This window comes from Fringilla coelebs (assembly GCF_963513975.1).
Source record: "Fringilla coelebs genome assembly, chromosome: 6".
NCBI lineage: Eukaryota > Metazoa > Chordata > Aves > Passeriformes > Fringillidae > Fringilla > Fringilla coelebs.
Genome location: NC_140034.1, coordinates 55,729,577 through 55,744,787, shown reverse-complemented (window position 1 = coordinate 55,744,787; position 15,211 = coordinate 55,729,577). Strand labels below are relative to the sequence as shown.

The following is a 15,211-nucleotide window of genomic DNA, read 5'->3' as shown; positions in this document are numbered from 1 at the left end:
TCACTGCAGTGTGTACAAATTCCCTTCTTTTCCAAGTGTTTTTCTTAGTGTATTGGGTTTTCAAGGGAAGGTTTTGGTAGTGGGGAGAGCTGTTGGGGTGGCTTATTCTGGGAAGCTTCCAGAAGCTTCCCCTGTGTCCAACACTGCCAATGTAAGCCAGCTCCACTATGAACCTGCCACTGGCCTGGGCTGAGACAATCAGAGATGGTGATATTTATCTTTGTGATAATATATTTAAAAGAGAAAAAAGTTACTGCCCAGTAATAATGGTTGACAGAGAAGAGGGGAGTGAGAATATGTGAAAGAATCATCTCTGCAGATAGCAAAGTCAGTGCAGAAGGAAAGAGAGGAGCTGCTCCAGGCAGTGGAGCTGAGATCCACCTGCAGCCTGTGGAGGAGCCCCATGTCACAGCAGTGGATGCCCCTAGAGAAGGTTGTGACCTTGTGGGACACCAGTTCTGGAGCAGGGAGCTGTGAGTCCATGGAGAGAGGAGCCCAGGCTGGAGCAGTTTCCTGGTGGGACTTGTGACCCCATGGAGGACCCACGCTGGAGCAACCTGTTCCTGAAGGGCAGCACCCCCTGCAAAGGGATAGTGCTGGAGCAGTTTGTAAAGAAATGTAGCCCATGGGAGGGACTCACACTGAACAAGTTTGTAGAGGACTGTTTCCTGTGCAAATACATTTCCCCATGATGGAGCAGGGGAAATCCTGCTCCCTAAAGAGGAAACAGACACAGAAATGTGATTAACTGGGGGCATAACCCTCATTCCCTCCTGTGCTACTGAAGGAGGAGGAGGTAGAAGCTGGGAAGTAGAGGGGGGAAGCTGTTTTTAAGATTTCTTTTACTTCTTATTGTCCTGCTCTGATTTTGATTGGTAATAAATTCAATTAATTTCCGTAATCAAGTCTGTTTTGCCCATGATGGTAGTTGGTGGGCAACCTCTCTCTATCCTTACCTCATGAACCTTTTGCTAAAAGGTAGAGACTCTAATAAAGAAAAGGCATTCAATAATCATCAGGAAAATTTTAGCACTGAGGAAATTTTTTATGCTTTGGTTTCATTCTGGTAAGGTGCAATGACCTTAACAGAAATTATCTATGCAAAAAACCCAGACTAAAGTAATGTGAGTAAATATTTTCTGTTCCCTGGCCAGTTGAGGAGGGAAATGATGGAGTGGCTTTGGTGGGCACCTGGCATCCAGACAGGGTCAAACCACCACACCTAGCTGCATAATCTTTGAACCTTTGGTAATTAACTTGAAGATCTTTTCTCTGATTATGACTCTTTTAATATTTGCATCTAAGGATGAAGCCTAAGGATAATTTAATTTTATTACAGTGTGACACGCCCTGGCAGTCAGAGATCTTCAGAAAATTAAACATAAATTAAGTAATAGTCAAGACAGCAGATTGTGAGTGTATTTCAAAGTGCGAGCATCTCTTGCTTTATGAATCATCCTGGCAAATTTCCAGCTATTAAGCATGTTACCATTGGAACCAGCAAAAATGCTACTGGAGCATCCTTTTTTTTGTGGTCATTTTGCCAGCTAAGTTATGCCAGCCAGAAAAACACGGTGTGTTTTCTGTTTTTAATTAAGTACTATGCTCTCCAAGCATAACAACTGTGTGAACTCAGTATCCTTTCAGGTATTAAATTCAATACCTTTTGTGGGTAGAATTGCCTACCAGGAAGCTCCTGCTTTGTTTTGCTGCCTCAGGCTGCATGCAGACAGGCAGAGAGTGAGTCCTTGTTGTCTGGTTGCATCAGTGGGAGCATGCTTGTGGTCCTGCACAGTTCTAGCATGGCTGGATTTCCTTCTCCAAGAAGTCAGGGCCTTGGAAAGAGGAAGGCAGAGTGCTGCAAACATTGGGGTTTCCGGGACACGGAAAGGGACACATGCTGGAGCAATACTACCAGACTCTGTATTTTAGAGAACTGTGTTTAATGGTAATTTATCTTTACTAAGAGGTCCTCTCCCTTGAAGCACAGAAAATCTGCAAAATAACCAAATTTTATCACAAAGAGTTACAGGTCATACACATGCTTTTCACCTGCACTGAATGTATTTAGCTTTATGACTCTTAATTTCATCACAGGCTTCATATTTAGTAAATGAGTTATACTTTAATTGTAACTCTCAGATTCCTCTACAGCCTATTTGGATACCTTGAATATCACAGAAACTGTATATTTTATTAAACACAGCTCTCAAAATAATTCAAATTGGTGAACATGTTCCCATTGGTTTTTGGGTTGTGTGGAATATATTCCATAGCTCAATTAATTGCATTGTCGAGGTCAGAGGACAGTGCTATTGAATGAAGTAACAGTGGATAAAGTCACAGAACAAAGAATTTTGCTAGACTGATCTTGGCTATCAGTTTCAGATTTTACAGAATACCATAACTATTTTGGTCTTACTATTTAAACATTTAAATCAGGTTCTAAAATTTTTGATTCCTTAGATTCATTCAGCCTTCCCATAAGTCTGTCACTGAATTTGACTGCATCAAGTGGAAAGAGATAAAACCCTTCCAAAAATTCCGGCTTAAGAAAGATATACTGCTTTTGTAATATATTATGTTTATGGAATGCTCTTTCAGTAAATGTGAAACAGACTTTTAATCCATTCCAAGGACTTCAAAACACTTGGCATTAATTAATACAAGAAAATTTATTGAGTATCAGTTGGGACTGTGGATTTTATTTTTAAGAAATTATTACTTTGAGAGGACCCTTAGATAAATGATGAAAGAATGTTCCTTGGATAGTTGGGTTTAGTACAAAAAATCCATTTCTGTTTATTTTGTTTAAATAATAAAATAATATATATACAACTACTTATAATTATTTTAAGGATGTATTTACCAATATATAAAGTAAATATAATCTTAAACTGATATAAATAAGGAATAACTATGCCTGTACTTTCAAGGGCATGGTCACAAACTGAGAAACTAGTTCCAAACTAGTTACTTTGGATGCCACCTGGAACACCCTGATCTTTACAAAAACCTGTATAAGCCTATGGAGCCTTTTTGCTTCTAAGAATAAGACTCTTTGCTTTGAAGGTGATTCCTTCAGTTATGCTTCATGGAAAGTATTAATAACAGCTCATGTCTTAAATGTGTAGGCCCAACTTCTGTTCTTTACAATACTAGCTCAGGTATGTGCTTTAGGTGAGTGTCATTTTGCATTTTCCTCAGTACTTTTGTTTGGTTTGACTTGTGAACCTGGAAAAGCAATTGACAATTATTTGGAGCGGGGCATTCCACATTTTAAATCTGATCTAGATTCTGCTGTTCTCAGAATTTACAATGTTTTTTTTAAAAACATTTAAAATTTAAAAAAACCCAAAACCTGATTTGATTATCTTCACTTTCAGTCAAAAAAGATTCAAGCCCAGCTGAAAGAGCTTCGTTATGGGAAAAAGGATTTGATTTTTAAGGTAAGTTTTCTTTCACTATAGTTAGCTAAAGTATTAGGGTTAATATAGCATTGAAGTAAAGTAGGAATATGATAGCTGCCTTTGTTAATGCAGTTCTAAGGAATAAGTTTGTTCTGAAAAGAGCTCAAAACACCAAGACAGACTTAATACCATAATGCATTTTCAGAAATATGTTTTTGTGTTCACAAAAAGCAAAATTTTAGGTTACTGCTGATGAATAAAACCTGTTGCCGTATTTCATACATTCTGCAACATGTCTTTCATCTTTCTATGTGAATGATGCACTGTTTTACAGATTCTTCTTGTTTTTCCTTTAATTAGCACTCCTCCGTGGCAAAGTCAAGTATTGTTAACATTTAAAGCAAACCTCTGGGTTTACGATAAGCTTGAGCAATGTAATGTTCCTTAGGTCTGAAGATTTAAGAAAAAAGAAATGTCTGTTGCCTAAACAATCCAAATGAATAGTCTGTTCTAGCTAGCACATTTTAAAAAATAATAAAAATTTTTAAAATAAAGGAGGGGAAGACAAAACATAAAGACATTGCTGAAGGGCATCAAGTCCTTGTAGACACAGGGAGAAGTTAATCCCCGTTAAAAGGAAGAGGAGGGAGATGAAGGTCACCTAACTGAAGGCTGTGAATGGAGTAGTCCTTTTATATATTCCCAACATAAAGGATGGAGATGAAGTAGTCATCTTCTAGACCTAGAATTACTTACAAAGTCATTTATGTCATACGAGTTCCAAATTGTCTCCTGTGTTCAAATCTCTCTACTGTGTGTCTATTGTATATACAGTGCTGTAAATCTGTAAATATAGAATAATGTAGGCCATTTAAAAGACGGTGTGATTTCTATGCCCTTTTTTTTTTTTTATCCATAGGTTTATTCCAAGGTTCTTCAGGGACATTTATTTCTGGTCTCCGTAAGACCGAAACTAGGGAAACAGATTTAGAGACAAAAATTAGGTATATTATAGATCTAGGTTTTTAACTTTTAACGCCCTCTAGCATTAACAAAAGCAATATATCTTTCTTCAAATTCAGTATAATGGAGAGCTTGAGCAGAGGTAAAGATCAAAAATTCTGATCTTGCCTTGATGTGAAAGTTTGTTTTCTTTGGCTGAAGCAGTAGGATTGCTCAGCACTATAATCTATTTGTTGTTTTCATTATGGTAATACACAGTGATCCCAAAAAAGGATCTGAATTATTGTAAGGGTGTATATTAATGCCTAGCAAGGGAATTCCTACCGAGTACTACCCACCTGAAAAAAGCTTACAGAAAAGGAAAACAGGAACATAAGCATGTGAACATGGCAGAAAGGCTGTGCAGCCGAGTCACTGACACACCTGCAGGGAAATCCACCTTCTCCTGATACTACTTCAGTGAACTGTGACGATGTGATAGTTTGGCACACATGTAGAGACCTGTGCTGAAGGGAGGAAATGTGTCTAGTGTGAATGGGAATAGATGTGGTTTCATCTGACTGGATATAGCTTTCTCCATCATAGTCTCCACTTCAAATCCTTGAAGCATTATCTTCTGAAGACTAAGTCTACATTTGACCACATGAATTACACCTTGAAGTCCTCGATTTACATTAAATAGACATAGTTCTTTGTCAGACAATTCACTTTTCCCAATCCAGAGATGGGGCAACTGAGAGGCCTTTTAAAAACTTTTATTCCATTTTCAGTCCCATGTGAAGGGTGAGACAGTACAGATGTTATAATTCACACCATCACAATAAGAAGCCAACTATTTCCTAATTACAATGCACTAGAAGTGTTTCCTGGCCTGTCAGCTTTAGCCACACCATGCTGTAGTTGCCTTAAAGCCAATCATCTAAAACTACCCCTCATGGGTCCCAGTACAATGCATCTTTCACAGTTCTACTTCTCCAAAGTATCCAGTCTTATTTGCAGGGCCATCTTTTGAAACTTGTTTCTAGCTTCATTTCTCTGTCAACAATATCTGTCCTATTCCATGGCATTTCTAAGTCAGCATTTCTTGTCTCAAAGTTTGTATATAGATGCACACTGTGTGGGCCTTCTGTCAGGCCCTGAGAACTCTCTACAAATCCATTTCCTACCGTTCTTCATTATGAATGAACACCAGAGCCACCAGCTGAGATCTAGATCCCAAATTAGGTAGTGTGGGCTCTCCTCTGAGTGCTCATATTGCAAAATAAGGATAGTTGCTTGCCTTCTAGGTAAACTGTGATCTAATGTAATTAAAAAACCTAAGAACTTTAGATGGAGAATGTTAATGAATTGTGGATTCCAAAGCCCCACATACTGAGAACTATGTATTATATATTTATATGTAAGTAAATAAGATGTCTCTTGACAGTGTGAAATTCTGTATGAGATTGGATGCCTGCTTTGCTAATATTGATATATCCTTTATATATAACCAGAAATATTTTAGCAGGTTTATTCATTGGTCTTTTTCTTGTCCAAAGAAAATTTGATTTGTGAAGCAGAGGGAGCAGCAACCTTATGTTATCCTCCTAAATCATATGAGATGGGGGAGGGTAGGTTCAGTGTGCTTGTTTGTGTGTGTTTTGTGTCTGAAGACAGACACACCAAGCAGAGTAGAAGCCATTTGGAGTAGTCTGGAGAGTTTTTAAAGTATCTGCTTTATGTGCTGAGTAGAAGGTAAAGCAGTGGGAGGGATGAACCACACACAAATATCTTGTGAAAGATTTCAAGTCAGAGCTACAATTTAATAGGAAAATTACCATAAAGGCAATGTTACAGAAACACTGGATTCAACTGACCAAGTCAGAACATGACCTGTTGGTCAGTGTGGCAGTAGCAGTCCAGTTAAATGGTGGCTGCAGTCTCATTGGAGTGATGGATGTGGTCTTGTCAAAGCAGTGAGCCTGTGGAAAGGTCTGGTCCTTCTCTGGAGGTCCAGTGGTGGTGGTGGAGAGTTCTTGGGATTCTTGGGACTTCAGTGGCACATGTCATCTAGTCCGAAACTCCAGAGTATACAGAGGCAGGAGTGTTCAGTACCTCCCCTAGGGTGGGGAATTGCACAGTGGGCTGGTGTGATTCTGAGTCATTCTGGGGAATCCTTGATGGCCCATTAGCAGAGACGACCCCTCAGGGTGGCTGCTGCTTCCCCAGAAGGAGTTATCATGGTTGAGTCATCAGGAGGTAATGTAGGTGGTGGTGTAACTTTGGTTACAGCCCATATTGTAACCCAGGACACTGCTTGGTCAGAGAGAGGCTGCTATGTTTGAGCAAGAACAGGTGCTATTTAATTTCTAATTGCTTTGATACTGGAAACAGAACAGATTTAATGTTAGCATTGCTGTTGTGGCTGTTTTAGGAAGCTGTTACTCTTTCTGATAAATGGAGTGGATAGTCTTCCTGTCGGCACAGCATGAATGTTTGGGATAAAATCCTGGCTGCCAGCTGCTTTCACATTACTGCACTTTTACCTTTTCCCTTTCCACTCCCTTCCCATCCCACTAAACTTTATTTTCTGTGTGGCTTACTGAGGATTTCAGGGAAGTCGGCTCTCCATATAGATCTGAACATTGCAATCTTCTTGGAGCAGTTCACCAGAAGGATGTAAGCTGCAGGCTTTTAGATTTCTAAAGGGCATGAAGGAAAGCTGCAGTTCATGTCTATCCAAATAATGCTTTCACTGTAGGTATCAATTCTGCAGATATAGGTGAAATAAACAAAGGATTGATTGATTTTTATTTTACATAATTGACATCAAGAAACTATTTCTTAAATTCTGGTACCTATTACTGTCAATGGCTCTGGTCTGAGCTAGACCTCTGGGGATTAAGTGGGAGAGGAAGTGAAAATGGGAAAAAGGCAGCTTGCTCCTCAACATTACAGTGAATTGGTAGATGATATCTTCTTTATCATATCTTACTAACACTTCTTATGTTTTCAAAGTGTTTTATAATCTAGCTGATTGATTAGGGAGCACAGATGTTTATGCTTTTAAAACTCTCCCTATGTGATATAAAGCCATGGAACGGATAAATAATGAGCATCACAAAAATTAATTCAGGCACCCAAGGTTATAGAGCTTGTCAGATTATCTCTACAGATTATAATTTGAGTTTCTGTCTCCTTTTCAGATTTCAGTCCCTTAAAGCATGCAGCATGTTATTCTTAAAAGAATTGACCCAAGTTGAAATTTGCTTTGTATTATAATGAGAAAAACCAAGAAATTATTAATAAAATTGCCACTGAATGTTCTTAATTTTATCACTGCCTTTGTAAGTAGGTACTTACTAGTTCTGAATGACACTACTCTGAATTGCAGTAATTTAAACCATCAGCCTTAAGCCCTGATTCCTTTAAGTACTTCTAAGTTTAAGTGCTTTGCTAGATTGAGGTCTGCATTTATTTCAGGCATTACAGACCACTTCTTTTTTACGTTACTTCTCCTTCATTAGCTGTCTTCCCATTTTTAGGCTATATACTCCTGGAAGAAGTCTCATGTTTTACTAAAATAGAAAATAATTAAAAATAGTTTGGTTTTTTGTTCATGAAATCCAAATGTGTATATGTGATAGTAATAAGAGATTAATAAAAATAAATCTAGCAATGATTTCCAATGTCAGTTTGTACAAGTACCTTGTATTATTGAAATTCCTCTTGTAAATGTAAAAGGTGACCAAGCTTTAGTGGTATGGTTTGAGTGCATCTTTGCTATTTTCTAAGGCTTTTGCTACAGATTCAGACATATTTGATCTACCACTTCATCTCTTTCCCCTTTTGTTCAAATTCTAAGACTAAGTATCTTGATAAGCAGTCCTAGAAAAACAAGAAAAAGTTCAAATGTTGTGAGTTGCAACTAACAGCACCTGGCCTACCAATGTATTTAATCTTTGTTCCATGGCAGAACTTAACATTAAATAAGCAAGCCAATTGGATTGGCTATTATAACAAATAATACAACAACTTAGTACCTTAACAAACATCAGGTTACAACAAGTCAGGTAACTGCTAATATGTATTCTGTAGATGGATTTACCATGAGTGTCACGGTTTATTTTATTTATAACTTTGCACCTTCTTCTGAGGAGCAAACCCTGTGGGATCCAGCTGGGTGCACAGACACAATCAGTTCCTGCTGAAACGTTGAGGTCAGGGTGGGTGTGCGCTGAATAAAGATCTGCTCTTGGCCCTGGGCAGTCCTCAAGGCTTCTCCTCATCTTCAGAAGCACCAGGTTAACAGTGTTAAACCAGGGGGGGCCTGCCAAGGCCAGTGCATGGCAGGCATCAGGGACAACCAGGAGCAGCAAAGACAGAGGCTGCAGATAGAATCGGCATCAGAAGGCAGGCAGGGATTGCACTGGGGGTGAGTGGGAGGGAGGAACAATGGGCAGAAGAGGGAGGAAGGAGGGAGGGCAGTCCAGGGACACTGTGCCCGGATCTCGGGAAGAAGATGAGCCCCGTGAGCAGCTAAGTGCTGGGCCTGTTTGGATCCCGGGAGGAAGGCCGAGCCCCGTGAGCAGCTCGGTGCCAGGCCCTTTTGGATCGTGGGAGGAAGGCGAGCCCCATGAGCGGCTCCATGCCAGGCTCTTTAAGATCCTGGGAGGAAGGCGAGCCCTGTGGGTGGCTCGGTGCTGGGCCCTTTTGGATCCCAGGAGGAAGGCCAAGCCCCATGAGCGGCTCGGTGCTGGGCCCTTTCGGATCCTGGGAGAAGGCCGAGCCCCGTGAGCGGCTCGGTGCCAGGCCCTTTCAGATCCCGGGAGGAAGGCGAGCCCCGTGGGTGGCTCAGTGCCAGGCCCTTTCAGATCCCGGGAGGAAGGCGAGCCCCGTGGGTGGCTCAGTGCCAGGCCCTTTCAGATCCCGGGAGGAAGGCGAGCCCCGTGGGTGGCTCAGTGCCAGGCCCTTTCAGATCCCGGGAGGAAGGCGAGCCCCATGAGCGGCTAGGTGCCGGGCCCTTTTGGATCCTGGGAGGAAGGGGAGCCCTATGGGCAGCTCAGTGCTCGCCCTTTCAGATCACGGGAGGAAGGCCAAGCCCTGTGAGCGGCTCAGTGCCGGGCCCTTTCGGATCCGAGGAGAAGGCCGAACCCCATGAGTGGCTCGGTGCTGGGCCCTTTCGGATCCCGGGGGGAAGGCCAAGCCCCATGAGCAGCTCGGCGCTGGGCCCTTTTCCTCCAGACAGCTCAGTGCTGGTGGTGGGGGTGCGGAGGTTCAGGGACATCACAACATAACCAATATGATCCAGTGAAGCCAAATCTATTATCCCTAAAAAGACTATATTTATAATAATTCTCTGCTTTTCACATGTCTCTAGCTAATACATGATTGGTTAATCCGAGCTGTTCATGTGTCTGAAATAGGATGCTGATTGGATCATCTAATTTTTCACATGTCTTGCTGTGGTCATCTGGCACACCCATGACTTCTCTTTTTTCTCACTTTCCCAAGCTCACTGATAGACCTGCTGAGTTCTGATGACTCTTCTTCTTGTATCTTTTTCAAGGATATACCAACCCCATTTCTGAATATGTCCATTATTCGTTGTTTGTGAACATGTCCGTTGTCCATTATTACAAGCAGGCTGGATTGTGCATTGGCTGAATGTGGCCATTGTCCTGCAAAAACTCCTCAACCTGCAAAAGATTCTCAACAGAGTGGCCGCTCCCTGCCTCGAGCTCCTGGGCTGGCCCTGAGGGGAGCGGCTCGGCCCCTCACCTGGAACCTCTCCTTCCACCTGGCCTGGACAAAGGTGGGCACCTGGAGAGGTTCTTCCTCATAGCTGAGGGGCAAAAAAGAGAGAGAGAGGGACTCTCCAGTGGCAAAGTTCCAAGATGGTTATTCTTCCCTGGAGGGAGAAGTGCCAAGGTGTTACAATAAAACAAACTCAGAGGGGGCACATGCAGGATTGGCAATGGGATTACAACAGTTTATAAAGGGGGGCAGTTGATTTATTAAAATTATGTATATTGATCTAGTACTGACATCCAACTGTGATGGACAAAACTCTCTTAGAAAGTGTCTGTTTATTGTGGGATAGCTCCCAAATACACACCACGATTTACAGGTGATTACAGAGTCCTTTTATCTATACAAATATTGAATACCCAAAATACAAAGGCATATTCATAACTTTGGTACGTCCCATTACCCACTTTGTATGGTAATTAGTACAAAAGCAGTTTGTTCCTCAAAATGGGTGGTGGTCCTTTTCATGGGGAGGGTTCCCAAAATGAGAAAGTAAATGAGGTCTTCCTCGTTCTGACCTTTCTACCTTTTCAATGTAACAAATGAACCCTTGGTAGAACTCCCATTCCCTGGCTTCAATTGGTTTCAGAACAGAGTAGGCCTACAATTGTCTTATGTTCCTAAAAGTTATTTATCAGTTTCTATATTTTTCATTAGAAACTCAGCTAACCAAACATTATGTTGACAAGCAATCAATTATTAATTAACTACTAACTTCATCAGGGCCTACCCATTTATTTTGATTAACTCCAATAAAGCTTATCTCTAACTAAAACCTCAGCTCCTCTAAAATCCCTAAATTCCTTAAAGTTTATGTCTCAGAGTCTCTGGGAAGGAGACTGCCTACAAACCAACCAGGGGCTAGCAAGGAGGAGCATGGGGTTAACATTAATTTAACACCAATGAGGAAGAAGGAGGCGGGAGTGAATCCATAATTGTCAAATGGGTGAAGGGAAACAGCATAACTGACACAGAACTTTCTGGCTCAAGGAGTGCAGCAAACCATAACTGACAAGCTGCAGAGGACTGACGGGGGAGAGTTTGGAAACTGGGAGGGGTGGAGGAGATTGACACAGGGATTGACGTAAGGAAAGGGGGGAAAATATGGGGAAAACAACTCTGGGAATAAGCATTGGGGAAACTGAACTGAACCATTTCCTAACATAGGAAAATCAAACATATTGCAAATGAAACAGTTAAAACCCAAAAGCAAACCACAACAGTGGAGAACCTTGCTGCCAGTACTTGACAACCTCTGCTGCTCCTTGTAGTCGTTTTAGCTTGTTTCCATGATGATACTCTAGAACTCACATGTTTCTTTGAAGTGCAGCTTCACAAACAGGATTGTAATTTACCCTCAGTACTCAATAATGTTTCAAGTACTATGAGTGCTCAGCGCTTCTAAAGAACTAAGGACCATATCACTATTGCAAATTTAGAGTCAAGACTATTTTCCACATTCTTTGAAACACCTAGTTCTACACAAATTAGGTCATTATTTGACATGTGAAAATCATTTAAATAATTTGCTGTGGTGGAGTTAAATACAAACCTATGTGAAATTATTTTTGCATCATATTGACTGGATTTGGTAAATATCTGTACCAATCCTCCCTCTGAAGTAAAACTGATGCCGTGTGTGTTTCCTTCTCTATTAGCAAAGTTAATTACATGCCACAGTAAACTGATTTCCCAGAATTTTAAATTACTTTTTCCTCTAATGAAGGCAATGAGATTCCATATTACATACAAATAAAGAGATGAAATAATAAAAGAAAATCAAAGGAAAAAAAAAAGCAGAAAACCACCAAAGACCTGTTTTGGCAGAGAACTTGTGTAAACATTAGGATTGTTTTCTGGGCTTGTAATAATTTATTACATATTTTAAATTTGTGATAATCTTTTAGAGAACACTTTTTGTGCTGGCACATATGTGAAGATGCAAGTTTCAGGCTTTCCAGATTTGTATACTGCTGGTGACTAGGCTTGATCCTAAACCACCCCATTTCACATATGTACATCCACTTCCCCCATGATTTGCATCTGCACATATTGAAATTATCAGCTGCAGAATTCAGCTGACTTTGCCTATTTGAAAAACTAGTCAATTTAACAGATTTTAAAGCATTCTTCATTATGTTCAAAATACCATTAAACTTCTATTTTCCTTGCAAAAAGCTTTCTATAAAAAAAAAAGCAGTGTCACTTTCCTATAATTTTAGTTGTGCATTCATGTATCTAGCACAGAAAGAATGCTCTTATGTTTCTTGCTGCTTTTACATTGCCGTGTAATGGTAAATATAATTTTGGTAGTTCAATCTTCGAAGGAGATGATAAGATAAAACTGGGAATAGTTTTCTTTTTGGCCTGTTGTATGGACTTCCCTGAAAGAATACTGCAATTTCTCTTCTTTCAGACAGGATCTTTAGTCTGCGGTGTGTTTATTCATCCAGTGTGTTTCTTCAGCATCTGGATCTTGTGCAACTTCCCTTGGAAAATTTACCAGAACCGTGTAGGAAAGATATTACTGAACTAAAAACTATTGTAAAATACCAGTTATAAACATAAATGCAATGCAAAATACTAGAGATTTGTTTTTCCAGAGATCTTGCAACACATTATTAGGGATAATAAGTTTTATAAGCTACAGGCTGGCTTCATCATGCTGCATAACGACTGAATAGAGTCTGGAAGAGGGACACTTTCCTGTTGTTATAAATTTAATGGGTAGCATTTTTAAGCATATTGATTTGAGACAATAACTATCAAAGACAACGCTCTCTAAAAAGTTTCTGTCTCTTCTTCCTGTTCCCATGATGGCCATTGTGGTGTCCTGGTAACAGCACTGAGAATGGCCCTTGTAATGACTCTGCTTCTTCTAGCTATTTTTTCCCTGCACCTCTTCACTAGCAGAGCATGAGACACAACGAATGAACACTACATAGCAGCAACCAAAACATCAGTGTGTGACCAACTTTATTCTCATACTGAATCCAAAATACAGCAGTGTACCAGCTACTGAGAAGAGAATAACTCTGTCCCAACAGAAATGAGGACAAAAGTAGATGTCACTGCTTACACTGGCATCTTCTTATTGGCATATTCTTGTTTCAAATGTCATATTTAGCATTTGTGTGTTGTTGCCATATGCTATATATAATCATTACTAATATGTTAATGTTAACAACACAGGAGGGGCCTGAAGATCTAAACTGAATTTGCTGCTGAAAAACACTTACAAGACAGGAATTTTTGAATATCTTTATACAAGAAGGTGGAGGGTTGTTATCATTTATATTTTTCAGTAATGGCATTGGGGACCTTAAACAATATCTAGTTTCAACTCCCTCTGCCATGTGCAGGGACACCTTCCACAAGACCAGGTTGCAGGTTGCTCAAATCCCCATCCAGCCTGGCCTTGAACACTTCCACTGATGGAGCATCCACATGGAGCATCCACAGCTTCTCTGGGCAGCTTGGGCCAATGCCTCAACATCCTCACAGTAAAGAATAGGACAGAAAGTATATTTCTGCCTAACATCTCATTTAAACCTATCCTCTTTCAGATTAAATCCTCTTGTCCTGTCACTCCATGTCCTTGTAAAAAGTCCTTTTCCAGCTTTCTTCTAGGCACCTGTTAGGCATTGGAAGGCTTTTATTTATTTCACTGTTTCCTGTCAAGGACCTTATTCTATAAGAATACTTAAGAGAAATTTAATTCTTTTTTAGTTCTTCCAGTCTGTTTTTCTTAAAGACTCTTTGCAGCTTATTAGAATTGGGCTTGAGTAGTCCTATTGGTGTTCATCCTTTACTTTACTCAGTATCAAAGCCATATTAGTTCATTTAGGCTCCCTAAAAAACTCCTAAATTGCAGCAGCAGTGAAACTATTGCAATATGAACTTAGCCTTGAGAGACAAAAACTTTCAGAAAAAAAAAGATTAATCTGCAGATTTGGTACTGTGATGTAAATAACTATCACTGCTTTAAAGTGAATGGCTCATATAAACGCATTTTACTGCCAGAATTTTACTCTTACTTGGTATTAGTTGGATTGATATCACTGAGCTATTTGCTCAGTATTCTGTGAAATGAAATATACATGAACATTACAGAAAATTTTAGTCCATCAACATAGGACAGTATTTGAAAAATGAGAATAAGTCTTGGTAAATGATGCATTCAGAAAACCTTCACTAATATATTTGAAACCTGATCTTTGGAAGAGCAACTTTTCAGCATAAACCAAAAATGTTTTCCTGTATGTGAACAGTGTTATTACAATATAATAATTCTTTGTCACAGAAAATATCTATTAAAGAACTTAAGCACTTTTCCTCCAACTTGATTTTTGATGTGGAAGCAGTTCATTGAGTTCCATCTGTTTTATAGCACCAGACATTGCCTTGAAAGGAAGAAGACAGGAGTGACTTCTAACCACTGTTGCCTGCTTTCTGTCACCTACCCAGGCTTTCAGATGCCTCTGTAATTAATGCATGTATTGAAGGGAACCAGACACCTTCTAATTCATAACTGCAGCTCTGATTTTCCACTGATTTAAACTGTAACACTGATGGTGCTGAAGGAAAAATTTGCCTTGTTGTGTGGGGCCTCACCATCTTCCCATCTGATTCTAATTCTTCAGCAATGCACACTGTCAGAGGTGCCAGCCTAGCCTCACGTTTGTCATATGTTATCTTGTGTTATTTCCTTTTTAGTGGCAACTAAAATTATACAATTTTTCAAATCTTGAGTCTCTTTTAATTGAGAATGTATTTATTTGTATAGCTGTACTGAAAAATAATTTAATAAGTAACAATATAAAAATGGTAATGATGTGAGAAATTTCTTGGTCTAGTTCTATGAGAAGTGTCTCTGCATCACACATAGAGTCAATGTTCAGTCTTTCAGACACTGTCTGTGGCCGTGTTTATTATGAGTGATATTCTATCCTATATTTAGGAAAAATCCAAAAAGTTACTGAATTCTAGCAATTTCTCATATCTTAGTAATTTTTTTCTCTAGTAAATCAGTGATAAGTCCACTTAAA

General features: G+C 39.8%; 1 protein-coding gene across 1 annotated transcript in view; it reads left to right on the top strand.

The window, feature by feature from the left end:
* LUZP2 (leucine zipper protein 2) overlaps window positions 1-15,211 on the top strand; it is a gene marked incomplete at both ends in the record, with an annotated part of 147,706 nt that overhangs the window by 97,561 nt on the left and 34,934 nt on the right. The window contains one exon of the mRNA XM_084207580.1: window positions 3,387-3,449. Coding sequence (XP_084063706.1) covers window positions 3,387-3,449 — 63 coding nt within the window. The remainder of the gene's footprint in view (window positions 1-3,386; window positions 3,450-15,211) is intronic.